At 46.5% G+C, this 20,000-nt stretch overlaps 1 protein-coding gene across 2 annotated transcripts in view; it reads left to right on the top strand.

Moving 5' to 3' along the window:
• Positions 1-20,000, top strand: part of LOC118400339 (SLIT-ROBO Rho GTPase-activating protein 3) — a 152,238-nt gene that overhangs the window by 39,269 nt on the left and 92,969 nt on the right. For both annotated transcript variants that reach the window (XM_052473573.1, XM_052473572.1), the window contains exon 2: positions 5,363-5,558. In XM_052473573.1, the coding sequence (XP_052329533.1) occupies positions 5,363-5,558 (196 nt within the window). The remainder of the gene's footprint in view (positions 1-5,362; positions 5,559-20,000) is intronic.

Here is a 20,000-nt window from a genome sequence, read left to right as displayed (position 1 = left end):
AGAAAAACACAAAATATTTCGACCAGGGCGTGACAGAACCCCCCCCCTAAGGTGCGGACTCCTGAACGCACCTCAAATCAATAGGGAGGGTCCGGGTGGGCGTCTGTCCATGGTGGCGGCTCCGGCGGGGGACGTGGACCCCACTTCACAATTGTCTTAGTCCCCTCTACTCGCGTCCCTGGATAGACCACCCTCGCCGCCGACCATGGCCTAGTAGTCCTCACCCAGAACCCCACTGGACTGAGGAGCAGATCGGGACTGAAGGACAGCTCGGGACTGAGGCAGCTCGGGACTGAGGGGACGCTCGGGAGTGAGAGAAAGCTCGGGAGTGAGAGAAAGCTCGGGAGTGAGAGAAAGCTCGGGAGTGAGAGAAAGCTCGGGAGTGAGAGGAAGCTCAGGCAGGTTGATGGATCTACCAGATCCTGGCTTGCTGGTGGTTCCGGCAGATCCTGGCTGACTGGCGGATCCTGGCTGACTAGCAGATCTGGCAGATCCTGGCTGACTGGCAGATCCTGGCTGACTGGCAGATCCTGGCCGACTGGCGGATCCTGGCCGACTGGCGGATCCTGGCCGACTGGCAGATCCTGGCCGACTGGCAGATCCTGGCCGACTGGCAGATCCTGGCCGACGGGCAGATCCTGGCCGACGGGCACTTCTGGCGGATCCTGGCTGACTGGCACTTCTGGCGGATCCTGGCAGACTGGTGGATCCTGGCTGACTGGTGGATCTAACTGATCCTGACAGACTGGCGACGCTGGGCAGACTGGCGGCGCTGGGCAGACTGGCGGCGCTGGGCAGAGGGGCTCTGGCGCTGGGCAGAGGGGCTCTGGCGCCTCTGGGCAGAGGGGCTCTGGCGCCTCTGGGCTGAGGGGCTCTGGCGCCGGACAGGCGGGAGACTCCGGCAGCGGCGCCGGACAGGCGGGAGACTCCGGCAGCGGCGCCGGACAGGCGGGAGACTCCGGCAGCACAGGAGAGGAGAAAGGCTCCGACAGTGCAGGAGAGGCGAGGCGCACTGTAGGCCTGATGCGTGGTGCTGGCACTGGTGGTACTGGGCCGAGGACACGCACAGGAAGCTTGGTGCGGGGAGCTGCTACCGGAGGGCTGGGGTGTGGAGGTGGTACTGGATAGACCGGACCGTGCAGGCGCACTGGAGCTCTTGAGCACCGAGCCTGCCCAACCTTACCTGGTTGAATACTCTCGGTCGCCCTGCCAGTGCGGCGAGGTGGAATAGCCCGTACTGGGCTATGTAGGCGAACCGGAGACACCGAGCGCAAGGCTGGTGCCATGTAAGCCGGCCCAAGGAGACGCACTGGGGACCAGATGCGTAGAGCCGGCTTCATGGCATTTGGCTCGACGCTCAATCTAGCCCGGCCGATACGCGGAGCTGGAATATACCGCACCGGGCTATGCACCCGCACTGGGGACACCGTGCGCACCACTGCATAACACGGTGCCTGCCCGGTCTCTCTAGCCCCCCGGTAAGCACAGGGAGTTTGCGCAGGTCTCCTACCTGGCGTTGCCATACTCCCTGTAAGCCCCCCAATACATTTTTGGGGCTGATTCCCGGGCTTCCGTCCGCGCCGTCGTGCTTGCTTCGCCTACCTCATTCTCCTGTAACCTTCCGCGCACTGCTCCATCGAATCCCAGACGGGCTCCGGCACTCTCCCTGGGTCTATCTCCTCCCAAGAAGTATAGTCCATACTTTACTCCTCTTTGGGCTGCTCCTGTTTCCTCTTCTCCTGCTGCACCTTTGGGGGGCTACACTCCCCTGGTTTTGCCCAGGGTCCTCTCCCGTCAAGGATTTCCTCCCATGTCCAGAAATCCTTAATACGCAGCTCCTCTTTGGGCTGCTCCTGCCTGTTGACACGCTGCTTGGTCCGTTTACGGTGGGTGATTCTGTCACGGTTTTCTAATGGTGAAGGAGAGTCGGACCAAACTGCAGCGCGTATATTGTGATCCATGTTTATTTACACAACGTAACACGAATCCAAAACACAAACTCTACAAAACAATAAACGTAGTGAAAACCGAAACAGCCTTAACTGGTGCAAACTAACACAGACTAAGGACATCAAGACACTCAGGACAATCACCCACAATCAACCAAAGAATATGGCTGCCTAAATATGGCTCCCAATCAGAGACAACGATAAACACCTGCCTCTGATTGAGAACCACTTCAGACAGCCATAGACTCTCCTAGAACACCCCACTAAGCTACAATCCCACTAAGCTACACACCACATACAAAAACCCATGTCACACCCTGGCCTGACCAAATACATAAAGAAAAACACAAAATACTTCGACCAGGGCGTGACACCTGGGAACAGACCAGCATCAAGGATCTGCAGTGAGACTGCTAGTGTAACAGTATAATTTTAAACCGTCCCCTCGCCCATATCCGGGCGCGAACCAGGGACCTTCTGCACACATCAACAACAGTCACCCACGAAGCTTCGTTACCCATCGCTCCACAAAAGCCGCGGCCCTTGCAGAGCAAGGGAAACTACTACTTCAAGGTCTCAGAGCAAGTGACGTAACCGATTGAAACACTATTTAGCGCGCACCGCTAACTAAGCTAGCCGTTTCACATCCGTTACACTCACCCCCCTTTTGACCTTCCTCCTTTTTCCGCAGCAACCAGTAATCCGGGTCACGGAACCAATGTAACAGTATAATTTTAAACCGTCCCCTCGCCCATACCCCGGCGCGAACCAGGGACCTTCTGCACACATCAACAACAGTCACCCACGAAGCATCGTTACCCATCGCTCCACAAAAGCCGCGGCCCTTGCAGAGCAAGGGGAACTACTACTTCAAGGTCTCAGAGCAAGTGACGTAACCGATTGAAACGCTATTTAGCGCGCACCGCTAACTAAGCTAGCCGTTTCACATCCGTTACACTAGTGTCAGGTTCCCCTCATAGATGCTGGTTGCTTCTGATACAGGATTTAGTCCAAGCGAGGGTTTGATGCACCTACTTACTCATTGACAGCAGTTTGATTCTAGGTCCACTGCTGTAGGACTTCCTGCTCACACAACTCATCTTAGTTCAGCTCAGCTCTGGAGCCATTACACTACATTATATTCAGCAGGCGGTCGGTCGGGTCTCATCTTCCTAAAGAGATGTTCAATAGCCCAGGGTGGAAGTAGGGTTAACACAGTCTGTTTGAAAACAGAAAAGACTACTACACTACAACTCAGGGACCAACAACATTAAGCTTACAGCTCTTTCAGACATGTGTGGTGCTGATTGACAGCTTTGCCTGAGGGTTGTTAGAGAGTGAAACACATTGTTAACACAGTGAGCTGCTTGGAAATATGTGACCAGACATTTCATGGTTGTTAGGTGTGCAAGGTGAAAACCGTTATTTTTCAGCCAACTTTTGGTATTTTATTAGGATCCCCATTAGGATCCCCATTAGCTGTTACGAAAGCAGCAGCTACTCTTCCTGGAGTCCACACAAAACATGAAACATGACATAATAAAGAGCATTAATAGACAGAACAACTCAAGGACAGAACGACATATATTTAAAAAAAGGCACACATAACCTACACAGTGTGTATGTCAGAGCTGTGTGTAAGTTGACTATGTAAAATATTTGGAATTTTCAACACATAAATGTTTCTTATAAAAGGAAGAAGTGATACAGTTAATACAGTTAGCCAAGAGAGGCTGGCATGCATAGTATTTATATCAGCCCTCTGATTACAATAAAGAGCAAGACGTGCTGCTCCATTATGGGCCAGCTGCAGCTTAACAAGGTCTTTCTTTTCAGCATTTGACCGCATGACTGGACAATAATCAAGATTAAACTAAACTAGAGCCTGCAGGACCTTGCTTTTTGGAGAAGGTTGGAGTCAAAACAGCAGAGCATCTCTTTATTATGGACAGACCTCTCTCTCTCTCAATTGAATCTATATATTTTGAATTCTTTAAGGAGTCACATGTGAGGCCATGTGCTAAGCAGAGTGAGTAAGATAGTGAAGTAAACAACCAAAGATTTCAAGACTAAAAGTGGTGAAAGTAGCAGTAAAAATACACTTTATCTAGTCCTTGGCCTATATCCCAATCTGACTTTGGTGCAGGTCATGTTGTTCTTCACATTACTGTCTAAGGTAAACACACACTATATCAAATAAATCTATGTTTATTTGTTACATGCACAGGATACAGAAGGTGTAAACGGTACAGTGAAGTGGTTACTTGCATAGTAGCAATATCAAAAATAGACTACATGACCAAAAGTATGTGGACACCTGCTCGTCAAACATCTCCTTCCAAAACCATGGGCATTAATATGGAGTTGGTTTCCCCTTTTCTGCTATAACAGCCTCCACTCTTCTGGGAAGGCTTTCCACTAGATGTTGGAATATTGCTGCGGAGACTTGCTTCCATTCAGTCACAAGAGTATTAGTGAGGTCGGATTGGTCTGCTACATGGCAGACCAATCCGAACTCATCTCTCAGCATGTCCAGTTCATCCATTATCTCAGCCAATCACCGCTAGCGGGACACTTCCTTTCTTTTTCCATGGCTAAACCAACTGGGCTTGAAATTCTTATGCTTTGAAGTAATGACGTGCGCCATACGCCTAGTCTCTTGAAACGGGTCACATTTTGTCAAACACTATTTTTTCCAACAGTTTGCTTAGAGCTGGCAACAAGCTGATGGGTCTGCTGTTAGAACCAGTAAAGGCCACTTTACCACATTTGGGTAGCGGAATTACTTTGGCTTCCCTCCAGGCCTGAGGGCAAACACCTTCCTCTAGACTCAGATTAAATACATGACAGAAAAGAGTGGGCATAGAGTCAGATACCAGCCTCAGTAGCTTTCCATCTAAGTTGTCAATGCCAGGTTTGTCATTATTGATCGATAACAATAATTTCTCTACCTCTCCCACACTAACTTTACAAAATATTCACTTACAAAGCTATTGGCAGCAATTTGAGGGAAAACATGCCCGGTTTAAAAAATAAGAAACTGTGAGTGTTAATGAGATTTCCCTGCCATCCGTAACCTATTTCACAGTTGGAAAATAATCCTTGGCACAAATATCATAACAGAATTATTATAAACCCATAATAAGATAAAGTATTAAATGTCTCTTTTGCACTTTTTAAAAATCCCTTTTGAATAAATCCACTATGATTTGGGGTGGTGTAAAACAGCAAATACATGAACTCTTCTCAGATGGTTTCAGAGACGTTTGTGGAGCACGTGTCAGCAAAGATAGAAAACATAGTGAAGGAAGGGTTGATTGAATCCCTCCCCATACCTTGATCTGTTGGAGATGATGACCCGGTTATGACTTATTGACTCTTGCCAACTTTATGTTTTGTGTTTTGATACACAGAGATCCGTAACCAGCTGGTGGAGCAGTTCAAATGCCTGGAGCAGCAGTCCGAGTCTCGTATCCAGCTGCTGCAGGACCTGCAGGACTTCTTCCGCCGCAAGGCTGAGATCCAGCTGGAGTACTCCCGCAGCCTGGAGAAACTAGCCGAGCGATTCTCCAACAAGATCCGCAGCTCCAGAGAACACCACCAGTTCAAGTGAGTTTCCCTCCCTGCAGAGATGAGACGACAACATGGCGAGAGACCACCTAGCTTCAAACTGAGACAAACATTTAAACTGCATCTGAGGCAGCGAGGGAGAGAGTGTGTGTGCGGGCGTGTGTTTGTGGGTCTACTTGCCTTGCAAACACGTGTCTACTCTATGTTTGTGTGTGTGCTTGGGTGAATTTATTTTTGAATTGCCTGAGAGCGTGTGAACTTATTGAGTACACATGAAGTTACCCTGAACAAAAATTAAACGCAACATGCAACAATTTCATTTCATTTAAGGAAATCAGTCAATTAAAATAAATTCATTAGGCCCTTATCTATGGATTTCACTTGACTGGGAATACAGATATGTATCTGTTGGTCACAGAAACCTTTAAAAAAAAGTAGGAGCGTGGATCAGAAACCCAATCAGTATCTGGTGTGACCACCATTTCCCTCAGGCAGCGCGACACATCTCCTTCACATAGAGTTGATCAGGCTGTTGATTGTGGCCTGTGGAATGTTGTCCCACTCCTCTTCAATGGCTGTGCGAAGTTGCTGGCTATTGGAGGGAACTGGAACATGCTGTCGTACACGTTGACCCAGAGCATACCAAGCATGCTCAATGGGTGACATGCACAGGAGGTTGGCGGGACCTTAATTGGGGCTTGCAATAATGGCTGGAGCGGAATAGGGGAATGGTATCAAATACATCAAACACATGGTTTGATGCCTTTCCATTTACTCCGTTCCAGACATTATTATGAGCTGTCTTCCCCTCAGCAGCCTCTACTGCAATTAAACACTGGAGTAATAGATGTGCGGAAGATGTGCAAGAAGAGATACTGGGGTGCAAAGGAGCAAAATAAATAAATGAATACAGTTTTGGGATGAGGTAGTTGGATGGGCTATTTACAGATGAGCTATGTACAGGTGCAGTGATCTGTGAGCTGCTCTGACAGCTGGTGGTTAAAGTTAAATCAGCTTCAGTGATTTTTGCAGTTCGTTCCCATCATTGGCAGCAGAGAACTGGAAGGAAAGGCAGCCAAAGGAGGAATTGGCTATGGGGTGACCAGTGAAATATACCTGCTGGAGCGTGTGCTACAGGTGGGTGCTGCTATGGTGACCAGTGAGCTGAGATAAGGTGGGAATTTACCTAGCAAATACTTATAGATGACCTGTGGCCAGTGGGTTTGGCGACGAGTACGAAGCGAGGGGCAGCCAATGAGAGCGCACAGGTCGCAGTGGTGGGTAGTATATGGGGCTTTGGTGACAAAACGGATGGCACTGTGATAGACTGCATCCAATTTTTTTAGTAGAGTGTTGAAGGCTATTTTGTAAATGACATCGCCGAAGTCGAGAATCAGTAGGATAGTCAGTTTTACGAAGGTATGTTTGGCAGAATGAGTGAAGGACGCTTTGTTGCGAAATAGGAAGCCGATTCTAGATTTAATTTTGGATTGGAGATGTTTAATGTGAGTCTGGAAGGAGAGTTTACAGTCTAACCAGACACCTAGGTATTTGTAGTTGTCCACATATTCTAAGTCAGAACCGTCCAGAGTAGTGATGCTGGACGGGCGGGCAGGTGTGGGCAGTGATCGGTTGAAGAGCATGCATTTAGTTTTACTTGCATTTAAGAGCAGTTGGAGGCCACGGAAGGAGAGTGGTATGGCATTGAAGCTTGTCTGGAGGTTAGTTAAAAAGAAGGGCCAGAAGTATACAGAATGGTGTCGTCTGCGTAGAGGTGAATCAGAGAATCACCAGCAGCAAGAGCGACATCATTGATGTATACAGAGAAGAGAGTCGGCCTGAGAATTGAACCCTGTGGCACCCCCATAGAGACTGCCAATTCTTATTTTCCACCATAATTTTCAAATAAATTCATTAAAAATCCTACAATGTGATTTTCTGGATTTCTTTTCTCATTTTGTCTGTCATAGTTGAAGTGTACCTATGATGAAAATTACAGGCCTCTCTCATCTTTTTAAATGGGAGAACTTGCACAATTGGTGGCTGACTAAATACTTTTTTGCCCCACTGTATATTGGTTCCTAACTTCCCTGAAAAGTTGCATATCACGGGGGCTATTCGATGCTAATCTAGAACGCCACAGGATGTTTTTGTGCTGGTCAAGGGCAGTCAGGTTTTTTCAACTTCTGAACCTTTCTATTCACATAAATTCTACAGATTGTAAATTAAAGATAATCATTTTTGCTAAGCGTTTTATATTATTCATTGATTTGACTATGACTTTTTAAATCACCCAGCAGTGCTATTTGCAGAGTTAGCTCCAGGTAAATGTTGCAATTCTTCAGCCATTCCTGAACCTGGGACCAAAAACAAGCTACATATAGACATTACCAAAACAAATTATTTAATGCTTCTGTCTCTTCACAGCAAAATTGGCAGAGCTGGGATGGTTGTATCCCCCATATATATAACATTCTATAAGTTGCAAGAAGTTTGTATAAGAATTTAAATATAAAAACTCAACATTTTGAATAAAGCGTAGTTTTGTGTATCAGTTCATGGAAACGGTAATATAATAATAATAATATATGCCATTTAGCTGACACTTTTATCCAAAGCGACTTACAGTCATGTGTGCATACATTCTACGTATGGGTGGTCCCGGGAATCGAACCCACTACCCTGGCGTTACAAGCGCCATGCTCTACCAACTGAGCCACAGAAGGACCACGGTACATCGAAAATCGCTTCCCAACTATTTTGCTATCTATTTGGCACAGCTGTCATTTCTTTTGCTCCTTAAATGAAACTGGTATACTTGTTTTATTTATTACAATTTTCTTTAACCAATTTTGGTCATTAATGCAGGGCCGACAGACAAGTTCCATACTTTCTCCCACATCCGATGGCCTCTTCCATTTTTGCAATAATGCTGCAAATGGTTGGTTGTAATTTTGAGTAGAGCAAACATTTTTGTATATTTTTATTAGCTGCATGTGTGACATAACTACACTAGTCATATTTATGATATTATTTACAAAGATTATACAGTTTGTTTTCCTAGGAATATATATTTTATAATCAATTAGCATATTTGATTTGAACCATAATATTTGTTGTAATATTTGTTCTGTCTTTTCTGGTGGATTAACCTGAAATTGCTACCAACTTTCTATGGCTGTTTTAAAAATAGCAATATTTTGGGGATTTTTTCATTTTCAAATAACCAAAAGTGAAAGGTTGTAATCTGAATAAAGGGGAAAAGGCAATTTTTGAACATGGGGTGAGACATTCTTAGTAATAGGCTTGTGAACCTGTTCGGACTTAAGTATAGCTTTTGTATGACTGAAGCCTTCAGTGAGAGATCTATGCTTTCATATTGAATCATTTCTTCCCTCCGATTTCATATTAATGATATAAATAGGCCCGTTGAATTTTGTCTGGCTTACCTTTCCAAATAAAATGTAATATTTTTTGCTCATATAATTTAGAAAACAAGTCGCTAGGTGTAGTCAAGGCCCTAAGCAAATATGTAAACTGGGATATTGTAACGCCCTGACCATAGAGAGCCTTCTATTCTCTATGGTGGTTAGGTCGGGGTGTGACTAGGGTGGGTTATCTAGGTTATTGTAAGTCTGTTGGCCTGGTATAGTTCCCAATCAGAGGCTGTTTATCATGGTCTCTGATTGGGGTTCATATTTAGGCAGCCATTTCTCCCACTGTGTTTTGTGGGATCTTGTTTGCGTCTAGTGGCCTGTGAGCACTCCATGACTTCACGTTGTTTTTGTGAGCTTCATTTCAATAAAACATGTGGAACTCTACGTACGCTGTGCCTTGGTCCGACATTCATTATAACGATCGTGACAGATATGACTAAAGAGTTCATCAGGGAGATTTTTACACAAATAGACATGTATTTTCCTTTCCATGGTAGCAAGATCTTATCTATTAAAATGTATTGTAGTGAGACCATTTCTTTCGGGATATGAATAATATGTCCACTTCACCGTCAGACCATTTCTTTCGGGATATGAATATGTCCACTTCACCGTCAGACCATTTTATTAGTAAACTACACGGTAATGTAAAAGTTGTATTTTTTGTGATCCAATACGTAATGTAGTAAGTTCACTTATCATAATTTGGTTGTAATCTGGAGAAGTTAGAACAATTATTTAGATCCTCTATGTGGCTGTGGAGAGATCCTTATTGTGTATTTAAAAGACAAAACATGAATCAGCGTACAATGACCTTTTTTTTAAGCCTTGGATTTCTAGTCCCTTGATATTATTGATGGATCTGATTTGAATAGCTAACATTTCGATGGCCATAATAAATAGATATGTGTCACGGTCGTCATAAAGAGGAGACCAAGGCGCAGCATTGTAAGCGTACATACAGTATATCACAAAAGTGAGTACACCCCTCACATTTTTTTAAATATTTGAGTATATCTTTTCATGTGACAACACTAAAGAAATGACACTTTTCTACAATGTAAAGTAGTGAGTGTACAGCTTGTTTAACAGTGTACATTTGCTGTCCCCTCAAAATAACTCAACACACAGCCATTAATGTCTAAACCACTGGCAACAAAAGTGAGTACACCCCTAAGTGAAAATGTCCAAATTGGGCCCAAAGTGTCTATTTTGTGTGGCCACCATCATTTCCCAGCACTGCCTTAACCCTCTTGGGCATGGAGTTCACCAGAGCTTCACAGGTTGCCACTGGAGTCCTCTTCCACTCCTCCATGACGACATCACGGAGCTGGTAGATGTTAGAGACCTTGCACTCCTCCACCATCCGTTTGAGGATGCCCCACAGATGCTCAATAGGGTTTAGGTCTGGAGATATGCTTGGCCAGTCCATCACCTTTACCCTCAGCTTCTTTAGCAAGGCAGTGGTCGTCTTGGAGGTGTGTTTGGGGTCGTTATCATGTTGGAATACTGCCCTGCGGCCCAGTCTCCGAAGGGAGGGGATCATGCTCTGCTTCAGTAAGTCATAGTACATGCTGGCATTCATGATTCACTCAATGAACTGTAGCTCCCCAGTGCCGTCAGCAATCATGCTGCCCTAGACCATGACACTCCCACCACCATGCTTGACTGTAGGCAAGACACACTTGTCTTTGTACTCTTCACCTGGTTGCCACCACACACGCTTGACACCATCTGAACCAAATAAGTTTATCTTGGTCTCATCAGACCACAGGACATGGTTCCAGTAATCCATGTCCTTAGTCTGCTTGTCTTCAGCAAACTGTTTGCGGGCTTTCTTGTGCATCATCTTTAGAAGAAGCTTCCTTCTGGGATGACAGCCATGCAGACCAATTTGATGCAGTGTACAGCGTATGGTCTGAGCACTGACAGGCTGACCTCCCACCCCTTCAACCTCTGCAGCAATGCTGGCAGCACTCATACGTCTATTTCCCAAGGACAACCACTGGATATGATGCTGAGCACGTGCACTCAACTTCTTTGGTCGACCATGGCGAGGCCTGTTCTTAGTGGAACCTGTCCAGTTAAACCGCTGTATGGTCTTGGCCACCGTGCTGCAGCTCAGTTTCAGGGTCTTGGCAATCTTCTTATAGCCCAGACCATCTTTATGTAGAGCAACAATTATTTTTTTCAGATCCTCAGAGAGTTCTTTGCCATGAGGTGCCATGTTGAACTTCCAGTGCCCAGTCAGTATGAGGAAGTGTGAGAGCGATGACACCAAATTTAACACACCTGCTCCCCATTCACACCTGAGTCCTTGTAACACTAACGAGTCACATGACACCGGGGAGGGGAAATGGCTAATTGGGCCCAATTTGGGTGTACTCACTTTTGTTGCCAGCTGTTTAGACATTAATGGCTGTGTGTTGAGTTATTTTGAAGGGACAGCAAATTTACACTGTTATACAAGCTGTACAGTCACAGTGTTGTCAAATGAAAAGATATACTCAAATATTTCCAAAAATGTGAGGGGTGTACTCACTTTTGTGATATACTGTACTTCTTTAATGAAAGAAAGAACACTGAACAAACTAATCAAAACAACAAAACGAACCATGACGCTAATATGGCTAGTGCAGACAGGCAACTAAACGTAGACTAAGAACCCACAAACTACCCAAGGAATATGGCTATCTAAATATGGTCCCCAATCAGAGACAATGATAAACAGCTGCCTCTGAGAACCAACCTAGGCAACCATAGACAAACACCTAGACTTAGAAAATCCCCTAGACATACAAAAACCCTAGACATACAAAAACCCTAGACAATACAAAAACTGAACAAACCACCCTCATCACACCCTGACCTAACCAAAATAATAAAGAAAACAAAGATAACTAATGTCAGGGCATGACAATATGACGATAGAGGTCAACCATGTTTTACTCCTCTTGACAGTTTAATACGTTCTGAGAAGTAGACAGTATTTACTATTTTACACCTAGGGTTACTATGCATAACCTTAACCCGTATGACATATTCTCCAAAATTGAAATATTCCAGTCGTACTTTATCAAAAGCCTTTTCAAAGTCAGCTATGAATACCAGGCCTGGTTTCCCAGATTTTGCATAGTGTTCTATTGTTTCCAGTATTTGTCTTAAATTAAGATGAATAATAATCCAACCATACCTTTTTAATTCTTAGCTTTTTGTGCATATTGAACATTTCTGGGATCTTTTATTTCAGCTCATGAAACACGGGACCAACACTTTACATGTTGTGTTTATATTTTTATTCAGTACACATCCATTCTTGCCAAGTTTTTATTCCCCAGATCTTATACTACTCCTTCCTGTCTCTTTCTCATCGTAATCTTTCCAAAACCGACTCCTGCTGCGTTTTAGGTTCACTCTCTGATTGGATAGCCTTAGGATATAAACATCCTTCTTAGAATATGCAAGCGAAAAAGATTTTTCCTCTTTATTCCTTAGAAATCTCAAACCATCCAAAGGAGATAAAAAAGGAATTTCATTCTGGATGAAACCTCCATTTTAATTGGCACTCCAGAATCTCCACATATAACGCTCCTCTTCCTGTAGTTCTGGGCTGAGGGTGTCACAGCCAGCCAGGTCTTCACCAGTATTATCCTATAGGGTCCAGGCACATCCGCGGCCATGCATGCTAAAACAATGGGCCTTGTTTCCCATTACATCAATGGATAACTTGATTATTCTCTGCCATGGTGGGCTGCCAGTGATAGATTTGCAGCTTGCTAGCCAGCCCCAGCCTTCACACTGCAGCATTTGATTACAGTGCAGTCGTATGCTGCAAAATGTACCCCTCATTCTCTATCTATACAATATGAACTGTACTCCCAACCTAGCAAGCTACACTTGAACACATTCTAAAGGTTAGTTGGGTTAATATGATAACAGTGATCATAACAGTAGTTATAAAGCTTTGCATGTTAGTGCACGCAATAGAGTAGAGGGTGTGTTTCAGAGGGCTTTGTATCATCCATTGAGTTCAGGCCATGTGGAATTGGATGGGGATTTGACTCAGTAATTGAGGCCAGCTGTTCTAGAGGAGGCAGCCTGCACCAGGGTCCCCAAGGCTAGGCAGGCAGTAAACAGGCCTGTACTGCTGCAGACACTTTGGCTTAGCCAACACACTTGCACTGACTCTACAGTAGATCTTCTAGTAGACCAATCCAAACAGTTGTTGAAGAGCAGGCAGCAGCCACACAGTTCTTACCAGACTCTGCATCTCATCTCCCTCTGCCACCTCAATGCCTTCGCCAAGGCTGCCTCAACCACTGTACTCCCTCATAGGGCTGCAGTGTAAAGCATCCATCTACAAGTCTGTAGCCGCAGAGTCTTTGGCTGTGTGTAGTTATCACACAGGATATTTGTGTGTTAACACTTTGATTACACATACTTCTTTATGAGGGCCACATCTGACTCTACGGATAGCTACTTTATTAAGGTAAACATTTGCTTTCTATGCCTGTGATATGTGGGTGTCCCAGCTAGTTATCTTAAAATGAATTCACTAAGTGTAATTCACTCTGGATATGAGTGTCTGCTAAATGTAAAACGGCTTAATTTGGACTCCATTAAGCCAACCAAATTCAACCATAAAAACGTTTGGCCAATTAGCATTGACAGTGGCCTTGTTAAAGACCCTCACGTCGTAAGTAAACTCTGGGCCCAACGTCTACTGTATATACAGTTGCAGTATTTATCACCCACGTATGTAATATGGATACTTGTCTTTTACCCTGTTCTTACTGTCTCATTAGTTTTAACACAAACAAGCTCCAACTCTCAGTTTTTGGCTCTCTGTGGATATGTCTGAGTTGTGAGGTAACCCCAGCAGCCCAGCTCTCTGTGGAAGGAGAGGTCATGAACAGCATAACCCCTCCGCTGCCTAGCAACTCATGTATGGCAGTCCGCTGCCTCTGCTCTGCACTGCACAACACTATGGGAAATGAAAAGTGCACAGTTAAAGACTCTGGTTGGCCTGGCCAGGGCAAACGTCCACATTGAGCTGCTGGGTCGCTGCCCCTGTCCTGTTGGTTTAACCCACACTGTACAAACACGGCTTTATGAGCCGAGTTTATGATAGCTGTCACTGATACAATGCCCAACACCACTGTAGTTTACAGCTGCTCTGCCATGAGGCTGTCTGTCTGCTCGGTCTCATCTTGGCTCGTCTACATTAACAAATCATGCAGCTCTAGTATCTCTCGTTTGACTGATTAAGATGAGGGTGAAGTATCCCATCACTCCCCCTCTGATTGGACCACATGAAAGGAGAAGCTGAGGGCATAAGTATGTAAGAAACCCCTCCAGCTCAGCTGGACTCAGACCTACACTCTTTGAAAAAGGGTTCCAAAAGTATTCATAAGCTGTCCCCATAGGGTACCCGTTTTGGTTCCAGATAGAACCCTTTTTGGATCTGTGGAAAGGGTTCTACATGGAAAAGAATAGTTATTCAAAGGGATCTTCTATGGGGACAGCTGAAGAACACTTTTAGGTTCTAGATAGCACCGTTTTGTCTAAGAGTGTACTGCTCCAGCCTACCTGGGTCTCTGCTTGAGATCTGTCAGTCTGGTCCCAGTCAACCCACCCAGCCCACACCAAAACACCAACCACCAGAAGTCTATTTGCTATTCCATTAAATGGTGGCCTCACTCACGAAATAATCAACAGCAAGCCATTAGAAAGCAGCTCATGTAATATTGAAAGGAAACATAACCTGTCTGAGAGAGATAAGATAAAGCTTCCAATAACATCCAATCCTGTGTGTTATTGTGTGACCGTGTGTGTGTCTGTGTGTGTGACCGTGTGTGTGCCTGCCTGCGTATGTGTGTTAGTGCATGTGTTGTGTGTATGTGTGGCCGTCTGTGTGGGTGTAAGAGGTCATCATTAATGATTGCCCTGGTATCGCGCTGAGCCAGACTCTGGTGGCATCTTATTTGTCTTAACCCCGTTCCATCTGATGTTGCTGCCTGCAATCTCTGTCCAGCTGCCAGTCTGTCTGCAAAACTGCAAAACACGAAAGACTGACTATACATGAATTTTCATTATAAATAAGAACTGTACTGTTTCGTACTAAAAACCAAACCATCCTGCAATGTATTATGTAGCAATATACTATGGGCTACAGCCCATAACTCTATGTTCTATGGATTGCCTTTGACATTTAATCTAATATCACATTTCTTAATTGGTCCAAATACCGACCCCTTCAGCAAATGTAAAATGTATCCTATGTCTTTATGGATGTTATTTGATAAAAGGATTTCAGCCTGATTAAGCTTTAGTCTGAACGGCTGATAATTCATGTGCTGTATTCATGATCATGTGCCAGTGATTCCTTCACTAATTATTCATAAGCTTATGAGGGCATCAAATTCCCAGTGACTCCCAGAAGAATGCTATGTGTTATGCATGGGGTTGCAGGTTGGCGTACTTGCCTTTGGGTCAGAGGCAGTCCCAGGGCTGCCAATCTGCATTCCCCCAAATGGCTTAGAATGAATATTCCTTAGTATAGACTCCAGTATGTTCTGTACATCATATTCTGTCTATACAGATAGTATTGAACCAGTCCATTTCTAACCTCCGGACATAAATAAGAACCATACGTCCTCTGATCTATGTGCCCACCAGTCCTACCCAGCACACTGACTGTACAGCCCCTCATCATCTGTACAGCGCCCATCACTGAGTCTTTCCCCAGTGGTGTAGTGGGGTCAGAGCAGGACAGGGGTTCAATGTTAAACTATGTCCCTGTTAGAGAAAGGCTAGGTGTGTTCAGAGCAAACATCAAACTCCTCTCCAAGGGAAAGTGGGAGAGGCCTGTAGTCCCATATCCCTTAGTTTCCTCATCCAGCTGTAAACCTATCAGCAGCACCAGGTAGGGTGTGTGTGTATTTGTGTGTGTGTGTGTGTTTCAGGCCCTGCCAAACACTCCAACCCCCCCACAACCATCACCACCATCACCACCATCACCACCATCACCACCATCACCACCACCACATTGCTCTGACCTAGTCTGCAGCTGCTTGCTATCAAATGTTGGCACTGCCTTCCTTCCCCAAAAAAGAGGTTCTGCTGAGATAAGCAGTGCAGAGTGGGTTAAAAGCTCTTCAAAGTGCTCTAAATTCTGGTTAGCCAGACTTAGCCCTGGTCAAAAGTAGCGCACTAGATACGGAATAGGGTGCCATTTGGGACGCAACCCTGGTGTGATGAATAATGCGTACTTCCTTGTGGAAGTCCTCTGAAAGGTCCTATGTGTTCTATACATCTGTGACTAAAGAGTGAGCCTTCTTCTACACATCACTTCAACTTGTTACGGGTATAGACTACATTATGGAGACAGCTTATCAGTTATTCAAAGACGCACATACACGCACACACACACACGCACACACACACACACATGGTGAGCAGTGTCCTAACACAGTGGTTCCCAAATTGAAGTCACTCAGTCATTAAACCTACTCTTGAAAGTTGTAATAGTATAATGCACAAGGTGCAATTTTGAAATTGGGTAGTGCATCATCAGTTCCTCTTGTCCTGTCATGCATTCCTTAGAGAGCTATTTATAACTTGTCAGAAATGTCCAGATCAACTAGCCCATGTCAGCTACCATTTTATTGTTTAGGTTTTTCAGCCCGTAGATATTGTTGTAATTTTTTTGTCACATAAATATCACATTAATAGACATTAGACATGGCAGAATGTATAGAATTGCAATAAAATTTTCTTTAAAACTGCAAAATGTTCTTTGCACCCCATGACAATATGTGTAGAATTGCAGAAAATAAGCATTAAACCTGCTAAATTCTTTCCACCATTAAGAGGGGTGTGAACAGTTTGTGTCATGAACAGTGCTTCTGCCCATAGAAATAGACATTGTGCGTGTGCACGCAGGGGGGTTGCGGGACGTTCTCCAATGCGGTAAGGGGCGCTTTGAAAAAGTTTAGGAACCATTGTCCTAACAGATGAGCCTGATGCTGTAGAGGCTCTCCTCTCCTCTCCTCTCCTCTCCTCTCCTCTCCTCTCCTCTCCTCTCCTCCTCTCCTCTCCTCTCCCTCTCCTCTCCTCTCCTCTCCTCTCCTCTCCTCTCCTCTCCTCTCTCCTTACCCCTCACTCCTATTGAGTCTCAGGGAGCTCATCCTCCACCCTCTCCATGTTTATGGTACCAAACTCCATAATGACTGGGGGGACAGAAGGAACCCTGGGAAAACTGAACCTTTTGAAGCCTTGTATTACCCTGCAGTAAGGCTGCTGACTGACACTCAACCATCCAGAGAGACAGGAAGGAGAGCTGGCTGCTGCCGACCTGGAGACACAGGGAGGAGTTATAGTGTAAGGTGTGAGGTCTGAGGATGAGGAGGCCCTTTATGACTTATACTAGGGCTGTGACCTGTGGATCTGCCACCTTGTGATTCAGTACTATAAAACCAGTGCCACTGTGGGCTGCTTCTACAGTATCACTGGTTGAAAATATTCAGCTCCCTCCCTCTCGGAGAAGAGATGTGCCCTGTTGCAGCCACACAGCCACACAGGTCTAATTACATACCTTCTGCTCCCACTTCCTGTGAAATGAGGATGGGGAGAAGAGAGCCTGCTTGCTTTTGTCTATTTCCTCAGGAAAAGGGTTTAACCCAGGGCCCAGAGAAACAGTGACAGGATTGGCCAGATTCTCAGATGTCTCTTTTCGGATGCTCTACTTATAGTTATGGGTCTAGTGGTGTAGGTGGGTTTTTGCAGCGTTGGCAGTTTCAATGGTGCATTGCAAGTCACAATGAATAGGCAACTAAGGTATTGTATGTATGTAGCTCAAACCTCTGTACTTGTTCTAGTGAAGAATAATAAGGCTGAGGCTGTGGACCCAGATGCCCAAATACCTCACAGCCCTTTGAACACACAGTTGCTTTGTCACAGAGCGTTGTAACGCCCTCTCCCTCTCTCCCAGGCAACACCCTACTGGCCCTGAGCTGCTGTCACGCTAAACAGTTGACTTTATTTTAATAATCAGGGAAAACACGGATTTTACGGGCAGATTCATATTTTATCAGTGATTACAGGGGCTTGGAGATGCCTGCTCAGCGTTTCTGCCTAGCCGAGTGGAGGAGGAGCGCAATACTACAGACAGGGAGCCCTGTAAATAGAGCCTTGTTGTTTGGATGGCTAGGGACTTGCTTTGGCAATGTTAACATGTGTTTCCCTTGCCAATAAAGCCCTTGAATTGAATTGAATTGAATTGAGAGGGAGTGAGAGAGACTGGGAGTGGGGAGTGAGAGAGACTGGGAGTGAGGTGTGAGAGAGACTGGTAGTGGGGAGAGAGAGAGACTGGGAGTGGGGAGAGAGAGAGACTGGGAGTGGGGAGAGAAAGAGACTGGGAGTGGGGAGAGAGAGAGACTGGGAGTGGGAGTGGGAGTGGGGAGAGAGAGAGACTGGGAGTGGAGTGGGGAGAGAGAGAGGGAGTGGGAGTGGGGAGAGAGAGAGACTGGGAGTGGGGAGAGAGAGAGACTGGGAGTGGGGAGAGAGAGAGACTGGGAGTGGGGAGAGTGAGAGACTGGGAGTGGGGAGAGAGAGAGAGACTGGGAGTGGGGAGAGAGAGAGACTGGGAGTGGGAGTGGGGAGAGAGAGAGAGTGGGAGTGGGGAGAGAGAGAGACTGGGAGTGGGATTGGGGAGAGAGAAAGACTGGGACTGGGGAGAGAGAGAGACTGGGAGTGGGGAGAGAGAGAGAGAGACTGGGAGTGGGGAGAGAGAGAGAGACTGGGAGTGGGAGTGGGGAGAGAGACTGGGAGTGAGGAGAGAGGGAGAGACTGGGAGTGGGAAGAGAGAGAGAGACTTGGAGTGGGGAGAGAGAGAGACTGGGAGTGGGAGTGGGGAGAGAGAGAGACTGGGAGTGGGAGTGGGGAGAGAGAGAGACTGGGAGTGGGGAGAGAGAGAGACTGGGAGTGGGGAGAGAGAGAGACTGGGAGTGGGGAGAGTGAGAGAGTGGGAGGGGGGAGAGAGAGAGACTGGGGAGGGGGGGGGGAGAGAGAGAGACTGGGAGTGGGAGTGGGGAGAGAGAGAGAGTGGGAGTGGGGAGAGAGAGAGACTGGGAGTGGGATTGGGGAGAGAGAAAGACTGGGACTGGGGAGAGAGAGAGACTGGGAGTGGGGAGAGAGAGAGAGAGACTGGGAGTGGGGAGAGAGAGAGAGACTGGGGAGGGGAGGGGAGAGAGACTGGGAGTGAGGAGAGAGGAGAGACTGGGAGTGGGAAGAGAGAGAGAGACTTGGAGTGGGGAGAGAGAGAGACTGGGAGTGGGAGTGGGGAGAGAGAGAGACTGGGGTGGGGGGAGAGAGAGACTGGGAGTGGGGAGAGGGAGAGACTGGGAGTGGGGAGAGAGAGAGACTGGGAGTGGGGAGAGAGAGAGAGACTGGGAGTGGGGAGAGAGACTGGGAGAGAGAGAGACTGGGGAGTGGGGAGAGAGAGAGAGACTGGGAGAGATGGGGAGTGGGGAGAGATAGAGAGAGACTGGGAGTGGAGAGAGAGACTGGGAGTGGGGAAAGAGAGAGACTGGGAGTGGGGAAAGAGAGAGACTGGGAGTGGGGAGAGAGAGAGACTGGGAGTGGGGAGAGAGAGACTGGGAGTGGGGAGAGAGAGAGACGGAGTGGGGAGAGAGAGAGATGGAGTGGGGAGAGAGAGCAAGACTGGGAGTGGGGAGGGAGAGACTGGGATTGGGATTGGGGAGAGAAAGAGACTGGGAGTGGGGAGAGAGAGAGACTGGGAGTGGGGAGAGAGAGACTGGGATTGGGGAGAGAAAGAGACTGGGAGTGGGGAGTGAGAGAGACTGGGAGTAGGGAGAGAGAGAGAGACTGGGAGTGGGGAGAGAGAGAGACTGGGAGTGGGGAGAGAGAGAGACTGGGAGTAGGGAAAGAGAGAGACTGGGAGTGGAGAGAGAGACTGGGAGTGGGGAGAGGGAGAGAGAGAGAGAGAGAGAGAGAGAGAGAGAGAGAGAGAGAGACTAGAGAG

Source organism: Oncorhynchus keta, chromosome 21, assembly GCF_023373465.1.
Source record: "Oncorhynchus keta strain PuntledgeMale-10-30-2019 chromosome 21, Oket_V2, whole genome shotgun sequence".
NCBI lineage: Eukaryota > Metazoa > Chordata > Actinopteri > Salmoniformes > Salmonidae > Oncorhynchus > Oncorhynchus keta.
This window is presented reverse-complemented; position numbering and strand designations above follow the sequence as displayed.